Below are 22,283 nucleotides of genomic sequence, written 5' to 3' on the forward strand. Positions count from 1 at the left end.
CTAAAGACTGTTGACATTTAGTGGAAGCTTTAGGAAGTGCAAAATGAAACCTAAGTCACTGTATACAGTCAAGGCAATCACTTGAAAAAACTACAACCTCAGATTTCCCACTTCCTGGTTGGATTTTTCTCAGGTTTTTGCCTGCCATATGAGTTCTGTTATACTCACAGACATCATTCAAACAGTTTTAGAAACTTCAGAGTGGTTTCTATCCAAATCTACTAATAATATTCATATCCTACATTCTAGGCAGTTTATCCTACATTCAGGCAGTTTAATTTGGGTACGTTTTTCATCCGGCCGTGAAAATACGGCCCCCTATCCCGAAGAGGTTTTAAGATGAGAGAAAGATTATAGCTCATAGAAAGATTTTTCATTGTACACAAACACACACTTTATGAGGTAAAAATATGTATTATATCCATTGTACGGGTTGGATTTGGGTTCAATCTCAAACTGCTGCATTTATCAGTTTAGCTCAGGGAAAGTTTTTTCAGTTTACATGTATCCTACACCAAATCTTGTTGAGGTAAAAACGTGATATATTATATCCATCTTACAGGTTGAATTTGAGTTCGATGTGGAATCACTGTGTTTAAAATTAGAATATGTACTCCATTTTAAGCGTTCATTCGGTATTTGAATACAGACTAAATATGTTGCCCTAGCTGGAAATGTTTATACATTGAACCCTGCTATGCCAAATATTCCCCCTAAGTCTGAGTAGGTGCTGGTTTCCAAATGTCACCCTATGGGCCCTGGTCGAAAGGGAATAGGGTGCCATTTGGGACGCAGCCTCGAAATAAACTCTTTAAATGTACGTTTCTGTGGAAACCACCAGAGGAACTATTTTGGAAGTTCCAGGGGAAGGAGACCTACTTGGAAATGTGCCACAGTACAAGACAGAGTAGAGCAGAGAACACATCCTGACAACTGGGAAAAGTTGTGTTTTAGCTACGCTACCACTAGAGAATACAGATGTGTTACGCGGAGCGACACAGGGGAACCCAAGAGCAGACTCAGATGAGGAAACAGGGATGAATGAACCAAAATATTTATTGTTACACAGATAGATATGGAGTGCAGATCCGGGCAAGCTCGGATGTGGAGACTGAGGTTGGAGTTAGCTGAGTAGAACAGGGTAAACAGATCCTGAGGGGAATCCAAGGTAGTTGGGTGGTGAGATGTGGAACAGGAGCCAGAGACAGAGCAGTAAATGCAATGAGAGGATAACGGTGTCAGGCAGGGTAACAGGCAGAGCAGAGTAACAGATCTTGAATAATCATAAATGGCCACAATCATGAACTGACTGAGCAGAGATTATGATCTGGCAGAGTGGAAGTGGCAGGACTAAGTATTTGTAGAGGTCTTCATTATGGAACGAGTTGCAGCTGGTAGGGATCTGCTCTGACTCCAGCACACCTGTCTCCAAACACACAATCTCACAAAGAGGGAGAGGGACAGAGAGTGTACAGGGGGAGTAACTGCAGGTCAAGAAGACACCGGATGAACGCCAGAGGGCGTAGCAGGAGCAGATGTGACAAGATGTGCATTCGGAGAGAAGTTAGTAGTCTGAAGGCTTTGAGATCCTGCTTTCAGAAAGTATCCAGCTGTGAAATGAAGTCTGCATGCAAGTTTCACTGTTTTGTTTGCTAACTTTTCTGTCACCAACAACCTTGATTGGGCTGATCTCTGTCAGTCCACTGTGTTCCTTGCTTCACGTGCTTTGAGTCTTACAGTATAGTACACTGGTGCTCAGTACAACTGCTCCTCTCTCTCCTCTATTTCCACAAATAATCTGTGTTTTGTAGTGAGAGGCTCCTATCAGTGGGTGCCAAGTGCTGTAAGACAGGTGGAGCTTAGATCTGTGTTTTCTGTGTGTGAGCCCTTTAACTAGCTTATTTCAGTATGGCTCTGTAATGCCGTATGTGTGTAACACACACATACATTGGAGAGGGCTTTACTGGATATAGATCAGTGTGTGTGTTGCATCCCCATAAATTATAGTCCTGAGCCACATACAGTTTGTCTATATGGGATGTCCTGCTCTGTACTTAGTAGTAGACCCACCCTGAGAAACCCAGGCCTTTTCATTATCCCATAACCACTGCCACTGACATATGCATGCATGTAGGTTATGAGTGTGTGTATGAAGTATAGATGTATGTGTTTTTGCCTGTCTGAAGTGGGATAGCCTATATATGTCTGTCTGTACACACTACATACACACAGTGATGTACTGTACTACGCTGACTTGGTTTACTTTCACTATAGCTATACTGTAGAATAGATATATGATTATACAGGCATTGTTTATCCTTCATGGACATGTAGGGTCAATTGCAACGAAGAGGCAGAACTTAAAGTGCCCCTGCAGGTTAACGCTGTATTTCTTAAAACGATACTAACGGGAGATAACATGCACCTGCGTGTTAAAACAAAGTTGTTTGCAACAAAAAATTCTTATAGAGCAGTTGATCTCTCATGTTACCTTGCCATGTGATTATGATATGATTATGATACTAGACAGCTGCGTCTACGTTCTGGACCCAGTAAGAGTGAAAAAAGACTAGAGTATAAGAATATAGAAATAGTGGGCTGTTTCACCTTCAATGGAAAAAGAATATGTGTGCTATTTGAAATAACTTTATTACACTACATTTTCACTTGATAAAAAACATCAATATATAGGCCTAACGCATCATGATTGACTTCATTTAATACACATTTCAAATATGGACAGTCCAGGGATATTTCCCCAAATCTTGATAAGAAATTACCATACTTTTTAAAGACAACTATCTTTTAAAATAAATAATAAAATAACAATAGGCTACACAAACAGTAGTTTACCATTCATATAAGGTGGCTGGTATTGCCACAGTATTGATTTAACAAAGGCAGGTTCTGAAATTAATATATTCTGCACTCTGAACCAATACTTTGAAGTGACTTATTGTGTTTTATCTTTAGAGCATTTTGGCTGGTTTGATGTGACTATATTGTAATTCTATTATTCATGGAACAGGGTTGAGTAAAGGTTATTATGCAGTATATAGGACTCTCTGATTCTCCTGGCCGTGGCCCCAGTGATTTGGAGCCGTGTCCCAGAGCTATGAGCCAGGCTTAATTTCAGACAGAGATTGAGCCTCTGGAGCTTCTCTGGACCTCCTCCAAGAGAGAGAAAGAGATAAAAGACAAGAGGTCTCTATCTCTCACAGCCAGTCAGCCATGCAAAATGTCTAAAGACAAGTGAACTACAGCGCTTTCTGAAAGTATTCAGCCTTATTCTAAAATTGATAAAAAATTACAAAGCAAAAACAGGTTTTTAGAATATTTACATAAGTATTCAGACCCTTTGCTATGAGACTCGAAATGGAGCTCAGGTGCATCCTGTTTCCATTGATCATCCTTAAGATGTTTATACAACTTGGAGTCCACCTGTGATAAATTCAATTGATTGGACATGATTTGGAAAGGCACTCGCCAGCTCCGAGACAGGATTGTGTCGAGGCACAGATCTGGGGAAGGGTACCAAAAGATTTCTGCAATATTTAAGATCCCCAAGAACACATTCTTAAATGGAATAAGTTTGGAACCACCAAGACACTCTTCCTAGAGCTGGCCGCCTGGCCAAACTGAGCAATCAAGGGAGAAGGGCCTTGGTCAGGGAGGTGACCAAGAACCCGACAGAGCTCCAGAGATCCTCTGTGGAGATGGGATAACCTTCCAGAAGGACAATCATCTCTGCAGCACTCCACCAATCAGACCTTTATGGTAGAGTGGCCAGACGGAAGCCACTCCTCAGTAAAAGGCACATGACAGCCCACTTGGAGTTTGCCAATAGGCACCTAAAGGACTCTCAGACCATGAGAAAATAGATTCTTTGGTCTGATGAAACCAAGATTGAACCCTTTGGTCTAAATGCCAAGCATCACGTCTGGAGGAAACCAGGCACCGCTCATCACCTGGCCAATACCATTTCTACGTTGAAGCATGGTGGTGGCAGCATCGTGCTGTCTGGATGTTTTTCAGCGGCAGGGACTGGGAGACTAGTTTGGATCAAGGGAAAAATGAACAAAGCAAAGTACAGAGATCCTTGATGAAACCCTACTCCAGAACGCTCAGGACCTCAGACTGGGGCAAAGGTTCACCTTCCAACAGGACAATGACCCAAAGCACACAGCCAAGACAATGCAGGAGTGGCTGCGGGAAAAGTCTTTGAATGTCCTTTAGTGGCCCAGCCAGAGCTCGGACTTGAACCCAATCCAACATCTCTGGAGGGACCTGAAAATAGCTGTGCAGCGACGCTGACAGACCTTGAGAGGATCTGCAGAGAAGAATGGGAGAAACTCCCCAAATACAGGTGTGCCAAGCCTGTAGCGTCATTCCCAAGAAGACTCGAGGCTGTAATCGCTGCCAAAGGTGCTTCAACCAAGTACTGAGTAAAGGTTCTGAATACTTATGTGAAATGTGACATTTCCGTTTTTATTTTTTTTACATAAATTAGCAAAACATTTTAAAAAACTGTTTTTGCTTTGTCATTATGGAGTATTGTGTGTAAACTGATGATGGTAAAAAATATTTAATTCATTTTAAAATAAGGCTGTAATGTAACATTATGTGGAAAACAACAAGGGTTCTCAATACTTTGTGAATGCGCTGTATCTCCTCCTTTGCTTTGGTGGGCCATTCAAACTTGTGAAGAACAGAGAATTGCTAGACTGTTTAGAATGCCTCATTTGAGCCCTGGTCTGTGGCAGGCCGCATTGCTTTGCTTGACTATGGTACTACTGAATGCACAGGTTAGATGGTACTTCACCTGCCACATGTGCATACCTTTTTAGTTGAGCATACCTTTTAGTCCAGGAGTAGGCCTGATTTTAGCTAGTGGGTAATATGGATTCTGGTTTAGTGTATGGTCTGTTGTGGGCTGAGGGTTTACCTTTTCCACTATGTCTTCCCTACAGAGGAATCCTCTACCACCCTGAAGGTAGTGTCCTACATTTTCATCAGTGTGGGGTCTCTCTCCATGGCCATGGGCTTCCTGGGCTGTATAGGAGCCATCTATGAGATACGCTGCCTGCTGGGCCTGGTGAGTAAACACACACACCGAGTAATATGAAGTGGAAATATGATGTGAAACCTTTGCAATTACCTAAGATTTCTGCATAAATTGGTCATCAAATTTGATCTTCATCTAAGTCACAACAATAGACAAACAGTCTGCTTAAACTAATAACACACAAACAATGATACTTTTTCATGTCTTTATTGAACATACCGTATAAACATTCACAGTGCAGGGTGGGAAAAGTATGTGAACCATTGGATTTAATAACTGGTTGACCCTACTTTGGCAGCTATAACCTCAACCAAACGTTTTCTGTAGTTGCGGATCAGACATGCAGTCTCAAAACTGCAATATTCTTGGGATGTCTGGTGTGAACCGTTCTCTTGAGGTCATGCCACAGCATCTCAATTGGGTTGAGGTCAGGACTATGACTGGGTCACTCCAGAAGGCATATTTTCTTCAGTTGAAGCCATTCTGTTGTTGATTTACTTCTGTGTTTTGGGTCGTTGTCCTGTTGCATCACCCAACTTCTGTTGAGCTTCAATTGGCGGACAGATAGCCTTACATTCTCCTGCAAAGATCAACTTTTATGACCAATTTATGCAGAAATCCAGATAAGAAAAAGTATGTGAACCCTTTGGAATTGCCACTGTACACACAACACCACTACTAACACGCTAATGCTAAACCTAAAGTTTCACATTTCGAATTACGCATTGACTCTTGGGTCTTCAATTGTTATTTGGCGGCCTTGATTTGTTATGGAAGTGTGTATAGACTAGAGGTCGAATGATTATGATTTTTCAACGCCGATACCGATTATTGGAGGACCCCAAAAAAACGATACCGATTAATCGGCCGATTGAGATATATATATTTGTAATAATGACAATTACAACAATACTGAATGAACACTTTTATTTTAAGTTAATTTAATACATAAATACAAATCTGTTTAGTCTCAAATAAATAATGAAACATGTTCAATTTGGTTAAAATAATGCAAAAACACATTGTTGGAGAAGAAAGTAAAAGTGCAATATATGCCATGTAAAAAAGCTAACGCTTAAGTTCCTTGCTCAGAACATGAGAACAAAGCTGGTGGTTCCTTTTAACATGAGTCTTCAATATTCCCAGTTAAGAAGTTTTAGGTTGTAGTTATAATAGGAATTATAGGACTATTTCTCTCTATACCATTTGTATTTCATATACCTTTGACTATTGGATGTTCTTATAGGCACTATAGTATTTCCAGCCTAATCTCAGGAGTTGATAGGCTTGAAGTCATAAACAGCACTGTGCTTCAAGCATTGCGAAGAGCTGCTGGCAAACGCAGAAAAGTGCTGTATGAATGAATGTTTACGAGCCTGCTGCTGCCTACCACCGCTCAGTCAGACTGCTCTATCAAATCATAGACTTAATTATCATGTAATAAACACACAGAAATACAAGCCTTAGGTCATTAATATGGTCAAATCCGGAAACTATCATTTAAAAAACAAAACGATTATTCTTTCTGTGAAATACGGAACCGTTCCGTATTTTATCGAACGGGTGACATCCATAAGTCTAAATATTGCTGTTACATTGCACAACCATCAATGTTATGTCATAATTATGTAAAATCCTGGCAAATTAATTACGGTCTTGTTCGGAAAAAATGGTCTTCACACAGTTCGCAACGAGCCAGGCGGCCTACACTGCTGCATATACCCTGACTCTGCTTGCACTGAACGCAAGAGAAGTGACACAATTTCCCTACTTAATATTGCCTGCTAACATGAATTTATGCAGGTTTAAAAAAAATATACTTGTGAAAGGCATTTATGAAAGGCATTGATGTTTATGGTTAGGTCCATTGGTGCAAAGACTGTGCTTTTTTTGCGAATGCGCTTTGTTAAATCGTCACCCGTTTGTCGAAGTAAGCTGTGATTCGATGATAAATTAACAGGCACCACGTTGATTATTTGCAACGCAGGACAAGCTAGTTAAACTAATAATATCATCAACCATGTGTAGTTAACTAGTGCTTATGTTAATTCTTACGACAACGATCCTGTAACCGGGACTGAGTTTGACAATAGCCAGTGAAAAATCAGAGCGCCAGATTCAAAACCACAAATCTAATAACTTCAATTTCTCAAACATAGGACTATTTTACACCATTTTATAGATACACTTCTCCTGAATCGAACCACGTTGTCCGATTTCAAAAAGGCTTTACAGCGAAAGCAAAACATTAGATTATGTTAGGAGAGTACATAGACACAAATAACCACACAGCCATTTTCCAAGCAACTAGCATGCATCACAAATACCCAAAACACAGCTAAATGAAGCACTAACCTTTGACGATCTTCATCAGATGACACTCCTAGGACATCATGTTACACAATACATGCATTTTTTGTTCGATAAAGTTGATATTTATATCTAAAAACAGCATTTTACATTGGCGCGTGACGTTCAGAAAATATTTTCCCTCAAATACTGCCGGTGGATCAGCACAACAATTTACAAAAATACTCGTCATAAACGTTGATAAAATATTAAACTGTCATTCAAAGAATTATAGATGAACATCTCCTTTATGCAACCGCATTGACAGATTTCAAAATAACTTTACTGGGAAAGCACACTTTGCAATAATCTGAAAACTGCGCTCAGAAAAATACACTAGGCAATACAGATAGCCGCCATTTTGGAGTCATCTAAAATATTAAATAGCATTAGAAATATTCACTTACCTTTGATGATCTTCATCAGAAGGCACTTCCAGGAATTCCCAGGTCCATAATAAATGTTGTTTTGTTCGATAAACTCCATAATTTATGTCCAAATAGCTCCTTGTTGTTCGCGCGTTCAGTTCAGCTACTCCAAATGTAGGAAGCGCGCGGAAAATGTCACGACGAAAGTTAAAATAAAATCTATTTACGTTCGATCAAACATGTCAAACGTTGTAAAACATCAATCTGTAGGGCCTTTAGAACGTGAAAATTCAGTAATATTCCAACCGGACGATTCCAGTGTCTTGAAAACGTTTTGGAACACAGCTACCTCATCATGTGAATGCGCGCCAATGAACTGATGTCCTTCCCTGGGTCTACAACTTCCCAGCCTTCTCGTTCGGACTCTGTTCATCGTAGATGCCTCAAACAACTTTCTAAAGACTGTTGACATCTAGTGGAAGCCTTAGGAAGTGCACAATGATTACTGAGTCACTGTGTGTTCGATAGGCAATGACTTGAAAAGAGTCCACACATCAGATTTCCACTTCCTGGTAGGATTTTTCGTCAGGTTTTTGCCTGCCATATGAGTTCTGTTATACTCACAGACATCATTCAAACAGTTTTAGAAACTTCAGAGTGTTTTCTATCCAAATCTACTAATAATATGCATATCCTAGCTTCTGAGTTTGAGTAGGAGGCAGTTTAATATGGGCACGTATTTCATCCGAACGTGAAAATACTGCCCCCTACAAATAAGAGGTTAAGATTGATTGTTTTTTATAAGATACGTTTAATGCTAGCTAGCAAATTACCTTGGCTCCTTGCTGCACTCACATAACAGTTGGTCAGCCTGCCATGCAGTCTCCCCGCGGACTGCAATGTAATCGGCCATAATCGGCATTCAAAAATGACGATTACCGATTGTTATGAAAACTTGTAATCGGCCCTAATTAATCGGCCATGCGGGGTTACAGGGAGATAAACCTGGGAGCTTCAGGGGTGTAGTGAGGTCAGCCATGCTCTACTTCTGCGAAAACATTTCAAATGACTTACCTTATTTCAGTGTCCATTCAACTTCTGAGATTCCATTTCAGATTGACTACTACTATACTCTAACTTGAGCATGAACATTGATTTTTTTTAACTAACTAACATTTCAAGTCAATAACATTGATTAACATTCTCTGTAAAACTTGGTTTGGCCTGTGTCATGCAAACTAGACCATTGTTGTTTTGAACTGTTATAATGAACCTGTCAAACTCACTTTCCCATTATGCTCTCTGTCTGTCTCTCCCCAGTACTTCACCTGCCTCCTGCTCATCCTCATTGCCCAGGTAACCGCTGGGGTGCTCATCTACTTTCAGAGAGACCGGGTGAGTTATACCTTCCTCCCTATGTCCTTCCCTGTTCTTTCTACCCCACACTCTCTCCATCTTCACCTCCCTCTGCCTCACTCTTCTACCGCCTCTCCCGTCATCCCTCTCCCACCCCCCTTAATCCTTCTCCCTCTTTGCCTTCCTTTCCCCCCTCTCCCTTTCCCAATCCCTGCCCCTCTCCCACCCCATCTCCCAAGTCCCGCTCTCCCCCCTTCTCCTTCCCTCTCTTGGCCTCGCAGCTGGGACATACCTTGCATTCCCACTCCCCCCTACACAGCTGTACCTTCCCTGACTCCTGGGAAGGCCTTCTCAGAATCCCCCCTCTGACCCCTGACTGTGATGGAATGGACAGTTAGTGTAACAGGAACAGGGTGTGCCAGGAGTGAAGCATTGTTCTGTGATGAATCAACGGTTGAGTTCTGATTCTCGACCCTTCTCCGGAAGTGTACACTCGTGTACTTCCACTTATGGATTTAAAAGGATTTAAGAAATATGGTGGAAACTTCCTCCAGCCATGCTTGCTCCAGTGCAGTGTTTTTAGGGGGGATTGAACGAGTAGACACCACTGGGTGAAGAGTAGAGAATCGGACTGCAACCCATGAGTGATACCAGTGGAAAGTGAAAGACTGGGAGACTGAGAGCAGGTGGGGTTGAGAGAGAAATGTGTGAAATCTGCAGAGGATGCGTGTATTGCTGTACTGTGGTGTTGTATGTTTTCATTGTGAGCAGTTCATACAGGTAGTTCCGCTTCTACTGGGGTGGGGGTGAGGGGTGGGAAAGGTTGTGGAGGGGGGACAATGTGGAAGGCATTTGCTTGTGAAATGTGTTTCCAGCTCTGTCGTGACGCTTGCCAACTCTGAGCGGCTGGTGAAATGACAGCATGGGGATGGAGACGTGCCATCACGGTGTATGATGGCACGTCGCCCCCTATAGGTGGGAGAGGGGCACTAGCAGCACCACAAGGGTTGGTCAACTGTATATCTACTGTAACTCTAACATTAAAACAGCATAGATACAAACTTGAGTTTGAGCTATTTCAAATTGCACAAGCTCAAGGAGGAAGCTTTTATTTAATTGTTTAACTCAAAATCGAGGTAGAATAATGATATTCAAGATTTCATATCAACTTGTTTGGACCTGTGATTCTTGTTTTATAGAAGAAAGAAGAGTAGGCTAATGGGTGAAATTGGATGTGTGTGTGTGAACAAACGGGAGTGTTTTGTTTGAGCCGATCTGACCGGTTTGAGTTCTGTTAGCTCGGCCGTTCCCATGACTCACGATAGGTGGGGGTTGCTATGGCTGTTCGTGTGTGTGTGTGCGTGTGTGTGCATGCTTGCGCTCTGTGTTTAGGGTTTACCACAGGCCAGGGCAGGGTGGCACACTTTCCCAGAACAGGGTTGGGCTCCCTCACCTCTCCTCCCCTATTAAGGCATGTAGGCTAGGCACAACTCCCCTGCCTCCCTACCATGTGGCCCTGTAATATACACTGAGTGTACAAAACATTAGGAACACCTTCCTAATATTGAGTTGCACCCCCTTTTGCCCTCAGAACAGCCTAAATTAGTCGGGGCATGGACTCTACAGGGTGTCGAAAGCATTCCACAGGGATGCTGGCCCATTTTGACTCCAATGCTTCCCACAGTTGTATCAAGTTGGCTGGATGTCCTTTGGGTGGTGGACCATTCTGGATACACACGGGAAACTGTTGAGCGTGAAAAACCCAGCCTGGCACCGAATACCATTCCTCGTTCAAAGGCACTTCAATCTTTTGTCTTACCAATTCACTCTCAATGGCACACAAACACAATCCATGTCTAAAATGTCTCAAGGCTCAAAAATACTTCTTTAACCTGTCCCTTCCCTGTCATCTACACTGATTGAAGTGGAGTAAACAAGTGACATCAATAAGGGATCATAGCTTTCACCTGGATTCACCTGGTCAGTCTATTCCATGAAAAGAGCAGGTGTTCCTAATGTTTTGTACTCTTAGTGTATAGCTTGTTGTCATTATTTGTATATAGAAAGACTGACATTGTGCTGTTTATGTGTGCGTTATTACCCATGCTCTGTGCTATATTCAGGTCTCATAATATTAGTGCATCATGCCTAGATAATATTAGTACCTTTTATTGTCCTAACTTTAAAAGTTAAATTAGCTCAAGCATGTATTATTTCCTTTGTCTCCCTATGCAGCTGAAGCATGAGATGTCCAACATCATCAAGGGGATGTTGGTCAACTACACTGGTCAGAACAGGACCACAGAACACACCTGGGACTATGTACAGAGGACGGTGAGTAACTGGACCTACCTTAGTTTCCACTTTATCAACATTGATATTTACACTGAACAACAATAGAAACCCAACATGTAAAGTGCTGGTCCCATGTTTCATGAGCTGAATAAAAGATCCCCGAAATGTTCAATGCGCAGAAAAAGCTTATTTCTCTCAAATGTTGTGCACAAATTTGTTTACATCCCTGTTAGTGAGCATTTCTCTTTTGTCAATATAATCCATCCACCTGAAGCTGATTAACCTGTCTGGGCCAGTGGGACGCTTGCGTCCCACCCTAATCAACAGCCAGTGGAATCGCGTCGCGCTAAATGCAAAACCTCATAAATGCTATAACTTCAATTTCTAAAACATATGACTATTTTACACCGTTTTATAGATACACCTCTCCTGAATCGAACCACGTTGTCCGATTTCAAAAAGGCTTTACAGCAAAAGCAAAACATTAGATTATGTCAGCAGAGTACCCAGCCAGAAATAATCACACAGCCATTTTCAAAGCAACTAGCATGCATCACAAATACCCAAAACACAGCTAAATGCAGCACTAACCTTTGACAACCTTCATCAGATGACACTCCTAGGACATCATGTTACACAACACATGCATTTTTTGTTCGATAAAGTTAATATTTATATATAAAAACAGCATTTTACATCGGCGCATGACGTTCAGAAAATCTTTTCCCTCAAATGCTTCCGATGAATCAGCGCTACAATTTACAAAATTACTATTCGAAAATATTGTTAAAATGTAATATTGTCATTCAAAGACTTATAGATTAACATGTCTTGAATGCCATCTCTTTGCCAGATTTTAAAATAACTTTACTGGGAAATCACACTTTGCAATAAACGACGTGGTATGCCCAGAAAAAAAGTCTAGGCTATAAATGTTGGAGCCATCTTGGAACGATCAACCATCAAAAATACTATTGTAAATAATCCCTTACCTTTGATTATCTTTATCAGAAGGCACTTCTAGGAATCCCAGGTCCATAACAAATGTAGTTTTGTTCAAAAAAGTTTATAATTTATGTCCCAATAGTGTTAGCGCGCTCCGAAGGCTAGTGAAAATGTACCGTGTGCGTCTGACTTGTCGTCAGGAATGAGCAAAAAAAATATATTTAAGTTCGTTCAAACATGTCAAACGTTGTATAACATAAATCTTTAGGGGCTTTTTCAACCAGGGCTTCAATAATATTCCATTGGGACGGTTGCATTGTCTTTCAAAACGTTTCGAAAAGGGAGAGTACCCATGGGCGCCGACGTCACAATGGTAATGGCCCATCCCCTGTGACCAAGATAAACATCCTCTCTTTCAGTCAATTTTGATAGTAGGAGACTCAAACCACTTTGTAAAGACTGGGGACATCTAGTGGAAGCCATAGGAAGTGCTAAATGAATCACAAGCCCCTGTGTGTTTCAATGGCAAATGTTTGAAGTGATATCCACACATCAGATTTCAGTTTCCTGTCAGGATTTGTCTCAGGGTTTTGACTGCCATATGAGTTCTGTTATACTCACATACACCATTCAAACAGTTTTAGAAACTTTAGGGTGTTTTCTATCCAAATCAAACAATTATATGCATATTCTAGTTACTGGGCAGGAGTAGTAACCAGATTATATCGGGTACGTTTTTTTATCCGGCCGTGCAAATACTGCCCCCTAGCCCTAACAGGTTAAACAACATGATCATTAACCTCTCTAGGGGGTGTGGGATGGTAGCGTCCCACCTGGCCAACATCCGGTAAAATTGCAGAGCGCCAAATTCAAATGAAATTACTATAAATATTTAACTTTCATGAAATCACAAGTGTAATACATCAAAATAAAGCTTAACTTGTTGTTAATCCAGCCGCCGTGTCAGATTTCAAAAAGGCTTTACGGCGAAAGCAAACCATGCGATTATCTGAGGACAGCGCTCAGCACACAAAACATTACATACCAGCCAAGTAGATTAGTCACGAAGGTCAGAAATAGCAATAAAATTAATCACTTACCTTTGATGATCTTCGTATGGTTGCACTCACAAGACTCCCAGTTACACAATAAATGTTAGTTTTGTTCGATAAAGTCCCTCTTTATATCCAAAAACCTCCATTTTGTTGGCGCATTTTGTTCAGTAATCCAATGGCTCAAATGCGGTCACAAAAGGCAGAAGAAAGTTCCAAATAGTATCCATAAAGTTCGTAGAAACATGTCAAACGATGTTTACAATCAATCCTCTGGTTGTTTTTAGCCTAAATAATCGATAATATTTCAACCGGACAATAGCGTCGTCAATATAAAAGAAAAACTAGAAAGGTCATGCGCAGGAAACAGCTCTGGGGACATCCCACTATCCACTGACTCAAAGTTGTCATTCTCCCTCATTTTTCAGAATAAAAGCCTGAAACAATGTCTAAAGACTGTTCACAACTAGTGGAAGCCATAGGGAATGGAATGTGGGTCCTATCCCTTTAAATGGTGGAAAAGCTTTCATTGGAAAAACAGCTATTTCAAAATAATGGCACTTCCTGGATGGATTTTCCTCAGGTTTTCGCCTGCCATTTCAGTTCTGTTATACTCACAGAAATTATTTTAACAGTTTTAGAAACTGTTGGAGTGTTTTCTATCCAAATCTACTAATTATATGCATCTCCTAGCTTCTGGGCCTGAGTAGCAGGCAGTTTACTTTGGGTACGCTTTTCATCCGGAGGTGAAAATAGTGCCCCCTACCCTAGTGAGGTTAAACATGTGCACCTTGTGCTTGGGTCAATAAAAGGCCACTCTAAATGTGCAGTTTTGTCAAAACAACACAATGCCACGGATGTCTCAAGTTTTGAGGGAACAAGCAATTGGCATGCTGACTGCAGGAATGTCCACCAGAGCATTTGCCAGAGAATTGAATGTTAATTTCTCTACCATAAGCCGCATTCAATGTCGCTTTAGAGAATTTGCATCACAATCGCAGACCACGTGTGACCACGCCAACCCAGGACGTCCACATCCGGCTTCTTCACCTGCGGGATCGTCAGAGGGGGTGCGGAGGAGTATTTCTGTCTGAAATACACCCTTCTTGTGATGTAAAACTCATTATGATTGTATGGGCCTGTCTCCCAGGCCCACCAATGGCTGCACCCCAGCCCAGTCATGTGAAATCCATAGATTAGTGCCTAATGAATTGATTTAAATTTACTGATTTCCTTATATGAACTGTAAGTCAGCAACATCTTTGAAATTGTTTCATTTGCATTTATATTTTTGTTCAGTATAGTTCAGTTGTCAACTGAATGTGATACTGTGCTTTCAAAAGCACAAGCACTCTCACGGCGCTATTTATTCAAAAGGTTTCCACTTTAACATCCCCCTCCCGTGTTCATTCTTGCATATCTGGCTCTCCTGCCAAGCCTATCACGCCATAATGTTCATGCGAGCATCAGGCAAGGAGTGTTGGGTTTCAGCAAAGAATTTAACTGGTACATATGAATCATGCTTTCTCTCCCTATTTCTTTTGTTCTTTCTTTCTGCCAATCCCCCTCTCTCTCTCCCCCATCCTCTTCCCTCCTCCCTGTCCTGCCTCCACCCCCCTTCCCACCTTCCAGATGAAGTGCTGTGGTTGGACTGGCCCAGGCAACTGGTCGGAGAATGTATGGATCAGGAACAGTTCTGTCTCCATGTACCCCTGCTCCTGTCGGAACGAAACCCTGCCCGGGACTGATGTCAAGGAGACAGGGCTCTGTGAACACTTGTCCAACGACCTGCCGGTCTACGAAAAGGTATGTTGAAGGAGGGAGATGGAGAGAGGGGGGGACAGATGTCAAGGAGTAGGCTGTGTGAACACCTGTCTACTGACCTGCCTGTCTACAAAAACAGTATGTTGGAGAGAGGGGGAAGGGAGGGAGAGCTAAAGAGAGAGGATGGGAGAGGGGGGACTGACATTAGACCATGCTCTACCGATCTGCCAGTCTACGAAACGGTATGGAAGGAGGGAGGGCGACAGATGTCAAGGAGACTAGGCTCTGTGAACACCTGTCTGCTGACCTTCCTGTATACGAAATAGTATGGAGGGAGGGAGAGGGACAGATGTCAAGGAGGCTGGGCTCTGTGAACACCTGTCTGCTGACCTTCCTGTATACAAAATAGTATGGAGGGAGGGAGAGGGACAGATGTCAAGGAGGCTGGGCTCTGTGAACACCTGTCTGCTGACCTGCCTGTATATGAACCACACCCTGGCTCTTGTTCATTAGGGCAAACCATAGCAAAACTTCTCTGTTTATATTTAATTTGAACAGGAAATGTATTTTTAGCAAAGGTCTGTCTCATCTCATTACAAAGTTGTATTCCTATATGAATCTAATCAGACCCCATCTGACCATCCGACAGCAACCCAGTCATGTCCCAGATGGTAATTCAGTAAGGCAGGACTACAGTAGTACTTAATCACCCTGCTACTGTATGTTGACAGCAGCAATCCCTGTTGTTTGTGTTGAGTAAAGGCCTCTATTCACACAGCAGAGACACACACACAGCAGAGGGCCGATGAATGTTTCCTATGTTTTCCCGTAAGGCTGTTGGACTGTTATTATAGAGGGATCCTTTTTATGTTCTCTCTTTCCAGCCAGCCTCTGGTTGTTATTCTACCGCTCTACAGGCCCCGCCAAAGACAACACACACACACACCGGTATGCATGCTGCACTGAGCCTCGTCCAAAGACAACAGTGGTGTTTGGAGAGCGCTCTGTGTCCTGACTCGTTTGGATCATCCCTTTATTCATACCTCTTTCTCCACACCTCTGTCTCTCTCTCCCTCTCTCTCCCTGTATCTATTTCTCTCCCCTCTCTATTTCTCTCAATCTCTCTCTTCAGGAGAATTCTGAAGAGACTCCGGGATGCTGGCCTTCTAGGCAGAGTTGCAAAGAAAAAGTCATATCTCAGACTGGCCAATAAAAATAAAAGATTAAGATGGGCAAAAGAACACAGACAATGGACAGAGGAACTCTGCCTAGAAGGCCAGCATCCCGGAGTTGCCTCTTCACTGTTGACATTGAGACTGGTGATTTGTGGGTACTATTTAATGAAGCTGCCGGTTAAGGACTTGTGAGGCGTCTGTTTCTCAAACTAGACACTCTAATGTACTTGTCCTCTTGCTCAGTTGTGCACCGGGGCCTCCCACTCGTCTTTCTATTCTGGTTAGAGATAGTTTGCGCTGTTCTGTGAAGGGAGTAGTACACAGCGATGTACGAGATCTTCAGTGTCTTGGCAATTTCTCGCATGGAATAGCCTTCATTTCTCATAACAAGAATAGACTGATGAGTTTCAGAAGAAATGCTAATGCTCCAGATACTCAACTAGTCTGAAGAAGGCCAGTTTTATTGCTTCTTTAAACAGGACAACAGTTTTCAGCTGTGCTAACATAATTGCAAAAGAGTTTTCTAATGATCAATTAGCCTTTTAAAATGATAAACTTGGATTAGCTAACACAATGTGCCATTGGAACACAGGAGTGATGGTTGATGATAATGGGCCTCTGTACGACTATGTAGATATTCCATAAAAAAATCTGACGTTTCCAGCTACAATAGTCATTTACAACATTAAAAATGTCTACACTGTATTTCTGATCAATTTGATGTTATTTTAATGGACAAAAAAACATGGACATTTCTAAGTGACCCCAAACTTTTGAACGGTAGAGTATGTACAGTTGAAGTTGGAAGTTTACATACACCTTAGCCAAATACATTTAAACTCAGTTTTTCACAATTTGTGACATTTAATCCTAGTAAAAATTCCCTGTCTTAGGTCAGTTAGGATCACCACTTTATTTTAAGAATGTGAAATGTCAGAATAATAGTAGAGAAAATTATTTATTTCAGCTTTTATTTCTTTCATCACATTCCCCAGAAGTTTACCTACACTCAATTAGTATTTGGTAGCATTGCCTTTAAATTGTTTAACTTGGGTCAAACATTTCGGGTAGCCTTCCACAAGCTTCCCACAATAAGTTGGGTGAATTTTGGCCCATTCCTCCTGACAGAGCTGGTGTAACTGAGTCAGGTTTGTAGGCCTCCTTGCACACGCTTTTTCAGTTCTGCCCACAAATTTTCTATAGGATGGAGGTCAGGGCTTTGTGATGGCCACTCCAGTACCTTGCCTTTGTTGTCCTTAAGCCATCTTGCCACAACTTTGGAAGTCTGCTTGGGGTCATTGTCCATTTGGATGACCCATTTGCAACCAAGCTTTAACTTCCTGACTGATGTCTTGAGATGTTGCTTCAATATATCCACATAATTTTTCTCCCCATGATGCCATCTATTTTGTGAAGTCCACCAGTCCCTCCTGCAGCAAAGCACCCCCACAACATGATGCTGCCACCCCCGTGCTTTACAGTTGGGATGGTGTTCTTCGGCTAACAAGCCTCCCCATTTTTCCGCCAAACATAACGATGGTCATTATTGCCAAACAGTTCTATTTCAATTTCATCAGACCAGAGGACATTTCTCCAAAAAGTACAATCTTTGTCCCCATGTGCAGTTGCAAATCGTAGTCTGGCTTTTTTATGCCGGTTTTGGAGCAGTGGCTTCTTCCTTGCTGAGCGGCCTTTCAGGTTATGTCGATATAGGACTCGTTTTAATGTGGATATAGATACTTTTGTACCTGTTTCCTCCAGCATCTTCACAAGGTCCTTTGCTGTTGTTCTGGGATTGATTTGCACTTTTCGTACCAAAGTACGTTCATCTCTAGGGGACAGAACGAGTCTCCTTCCTGAGCGGTATGATGGCTGCGTGGTCCCATGGTGTTTATACTTGCGTACTATTGTTTGTACAGATGAACGTGGTACCTTCAGGCATTTGGAAATTGCTCCCAAGGATGAACCAGACTTGTGGAGGTCTACAATTTTTTTCTGAGGTCTTGGCTGATTTCTTTTGATTTTCCCAGGATGTCAAGCAAAGAGGCACTGAGTTGAAAGGTAGGCCTTGAAATACATCCACAGGTACACCTCCAATTGACTCAAATGATGTCAATTAGCCTATCAGAAGCTTCTGAAGCCAGGACATAATTTTCTGGAATTTTCCAAGCTGTTTAAAGGCACAGTCAACTTAGTGTATGTTATCTTCTGACCCACTGGAATTGTGGTACAGTGAATTATAAGTGGAATAATCTGTCTGTAAACAATTGTTGTAAAAATGACTTGTGTCATGCACAAAGTAGATGTCCTAACCGACTTGCCAAAACTATAGTTTGTTAGCAAGAAATTTGTGGAGTGGTTGAAAAACAAGTTTTAATGACTCCAACCTAAGTGTATGTAAACTTCCGACTTCAATCTATTTAATTTTTTGGGCAAAAAATGTGGGGCTCAAAGCTGCCCTGAATGACGAGTCGCCACTGTGTATGGTATGTACATTACCTGGATTGTGCCATTAAAGGATTTCTAAAATTATATATCTGTCTCTCTCGCTCTCTCTCCCTCCCCCCTCTCTCTACAGGGCTGCATGCATAGTGTGGAGGGCTGGCTTCTGGAGAACTGTGGAGTTATTCTTGGAATCTGTGTTGGAGTGGCAGTCATTGAGGTATCGCACACACACACAGGCCCTCACACACACATTACATACATCCCCACACACAGTCCCTCATCATGTGAGGTATGAATGTGTATGCATCCTGCACCTTCAAGATTAATAATAGGAGGTCTACTGTGCCCTACCCTGTTTCTGCGCCTAGTGTGGTTCTCTTTGTGTATGCTAGTTTTGGTTTTCATGCTTGTATGTGTGCTTGCCGTGTGTGGGCGTGCGTGTGTCTGTCTATCTGTGTGTGTGTGTGTGTGTGTGTGTGTGTGTGTGTGTGTGTGTGTGTGTGTGTGTGTGTGCACGTGTGTGTGTGTGTGCACGTGTGTGTGTGCACGTGTGTGTGTGCACGTGTGCGTGCGTGCGCTTTTAGCATAACTAACCCAGTTGTTTCGTCCTCCAGCTTCTGGGAATGATCCTGTCTATGTGCCTGTGTAAGAGTGTTGTCCAGGAGGACTACACCAAAGTACCCAAGTACTGACTACGAAGACCTGAAGACAGGAAAAGCTATACACCACACACAGCATAGAAACACAGACATGCAGCCACACACTCTGACAGTGAAACACAGACACAGTGTCCGGACACACACACACACACACCCTCTCAATCAAGCACAACATATGCACCTGCATCTTTTTGGACACACACATTTTGCCTTATCTTTCATCAAATTACTTGGTTTTAGAAGACACTCATCTTTAGGTATTAATGAATTCAGCGATGGGTTATACCGTATCTGATGGAGTGAGTGTGAACAAACACCCATATGAACCCAAGATGTTCCTCAGTTCTCATCGATTATTTTCTGTCTCTTCCTGAAGCGCTTATCGGGGTTGAAAGGTAATTAGTTAGTAAGCTAGCTTTGTTTGTGAGAGCACTTTAGTGACTTTTTGTGAGCTGTTGATCAGTGAGACAGAGAGAGGATCCTGGACCTGTGCTGATCTAGGATCAGGTATCCCCTTTCCGTTCTTATCTATTCATTATTATCTAAAAGGCAACTGATAGTAGATCAGCACTCCTACTTTCTGAAGATGGGCTTTGGGGAGGAGCTTGAGATGCAACACTATGGAACACTGTGGAGGGGGTACTGCAGGAGGGGTATCCCACAGCTGCTATTTGTGGTGCTGGGGTGGGTTTTACTCCACTCTTTCATCATTCTCTCCACAGAGGCCTTAGTATCTTCTGCCTTCATCTGCCCTCCCTCTTTCTTACGGGTGTGTCTGGTCTGACTGGTCTCCGGAAAACGAGTAGCTACCAAGATTAATTAATAGATTTCATGAAGTATATTATACACTGAGTGTACAAAACCTTAGGAACACCTTCCTAATATTGAGTTGCACACCTTTTTTGCCCTCAGAACAAGTCTCAATTCATCGGGGCATGGACTCTACAAGGTGTTGAAAGCGTTCTACAAGGATGCTGGCCCATGTTGACTCCAATGCTTTCCACAGTTGTGTCAAGTTGGCTGCATGTCCTTTGGGTGGTGGACCATTCTGGATACACACAGGAAACTGTAGAGCATGAAAAACCCAGCAGCGTTGCAGTTTTTGACACTTAAATCGGTGCCCCTGACACCTACTACCATACCCCGTTCAATGGCAAATCTTTTGTCTTGCCCATTCACCCTCTGAATGGCACACATACACAATCCATGTCTCAATTGTCTCAAGGCTTAAAAATTATTCTTTAACCTGTCTCCTCCTCCCCTTCATCTACACTGATTCAAGTGGATTTAGAGCAGGTGTTCCTAATGTTTTGTACACTCAGTGTATATGTGTGTATGATATATTATGCTTGTGTTTTACCTTCTTTTATTATTTTATTTTCCTAATTTCTTAGTCATTTTTTCATGGGATTTTTTAAAACATGTGACTAGTAAGGGACAAATTAGTGATGGTTTGAGTCACTGAGCTTGGTCAGCATTTTATATTGGAAAGAAAGCGATCGCCTCAACCCGCCTGCTCTGTTTTTGTTTTATTTTCAGAATGCTATTCTTTGTTTCCACTCTTATTGTGTGCGCCCCAAATTGCAACCTATTTCCTATATAGTGCACTCTACTTTTGACCAAAGCCCTATGTATTCCCTATGAGCCCTGGTCAAAAGTGGTATGCTTTAAAAGAAAAAGGGCACCAATTGGCATGCAGACATTGTCTCTTATTAAGAGTCTGGCTGGCTGATGTAGTAGCATCACTGCTATTATCGGCACTATTTTCTGTGGAATAGGCAGAGAAATTGGATCCTGACTTTATGTAGCTATTGTAGTCAGAATGAGACTGTTGGTGAAACTGTTGGTCCCCTTAGGTCTCTGGTCTTCAGCCCACGAATTCCACCACCATGACTGTCAGCCCTTTAAGAGGTTGCTACATTTCTCATTTCAGCATTACTTATATAACTACACATTCAAAAACAGATGTATTATTATTTTATTAAGTTGGCCATTTTCGACACGAAGAGGAGAGTTTTTAATAATAAGACGAGGCGTTATTCGAAGTGGAGGTATGAAAATGAAAATCCCTGTGAAGTCCTCTTTGTACTGCCAAATTGAGACTTTTATAATTGAACTTATATTATGTTTTGAAAGTTTCTATTTGACTCAATAGAAACATTCTAAAGTCATGTATGTATTTGTTGTATGTTACTTGTAAGGGTGTTCCTGGAGTTAGAAGCCATGTTGAAAAGGAAAACTATTGGGATTTTCTATTCACTATCAAGAATTGTTAATAAACTGAATCCATCACAAACCATTAGCAGTATTATATTTTATTAAGAAACTATAAAAACAAGGATTTATACTGTTTTGTGAGTTTTATTTTAAATTTTTTGTGGACTGTCTTGTTGATATAGGAAGAAGACTCACAATCTGCAGATTTACAGTGCCTTCGTAAAGTATTCAGACCCCTTGACATTTACCACATGTTGTTATGTTACAGCCGTATTAAAACATTTTTTTATCATCAATCTAAACACAATGCCCAATAATGACAAAGCAAAAACAGGTGTTTAGAAATATTTGCTAATTCTTTCAAAAAAAAAAAAAAAGGAAATATCACATTTACATAAGTATTCAGACCCTTTACTCAGCCCTTTGTTGAAGCACCTTTGGTAGCCATTACAGCATCGAGTCTTCTTGGGTATGACGCTACAAGCTTGGCACATCTGTTTATGGGAAATTTCTCCCATTATTCTCTGCAGATCCTCTCAAGCTCTGTCAGGTTGGATGGGGAGCGTCGCTGCACAGCTATTTTCAGGTCTCCA

General features: G+C 41.8%; 1 protein-coding gene across 2 annotated transcripts in view; it reads left to right on the top strand.

Annotated features, from left to right (window-relative positions):
* The window catches only part of LOC106573025 (CD82 antigen), a 60,141-nt gene extending 38,372 nt beyond the window's left edge, over nt 1–21,769 (top strand). For both annotated transcript variants that reach the window (XM_014147626.2, XM_014147625.2), the window contains 6 exons: nt 4,971–5,095; nt 9,103–9,177; nt 11,374–11,472; nt 15,063–15,236; nt 18,948–19,031; nt 19,429–21,769. In XM_014147626.2, the coding sequence (XP_014003101.1) occupies nt 4,971–5,095; nt 9,103–9,177; nt 11,374–11,472; nt 15,063–15,236; nt 18,948–19,031; nt 19,429–19,506 (635 nt within the window). In that variant the 3' untranslated portion in view covers nt 19,507–21,769. The remainder of the gene's footprint in view (nt 1–4,970; nt 5,096–9,102; nt 9,178–11,373; nt 11,473–15,062; nt 15,237–18,947; nt 19,032–19,428) is intronic.
* Nucleotides 21,770–22,283: the final 514 nt, after the last annotated feature.

The sequence above is a fragment of the Salmo salar genome, chromosome ssa16 (genome assembly GCF_905237065.1).
Source record: "Salmo salar chromosome ssa16, Ssal_v3.1, whole genome shotgun sequence".
Lineage (NCBI taxonomy): Eukaryota > Metazoa > Chordata > Actinopteri > Salmoniformes > Salmonidae > Salmo > Salmo salar.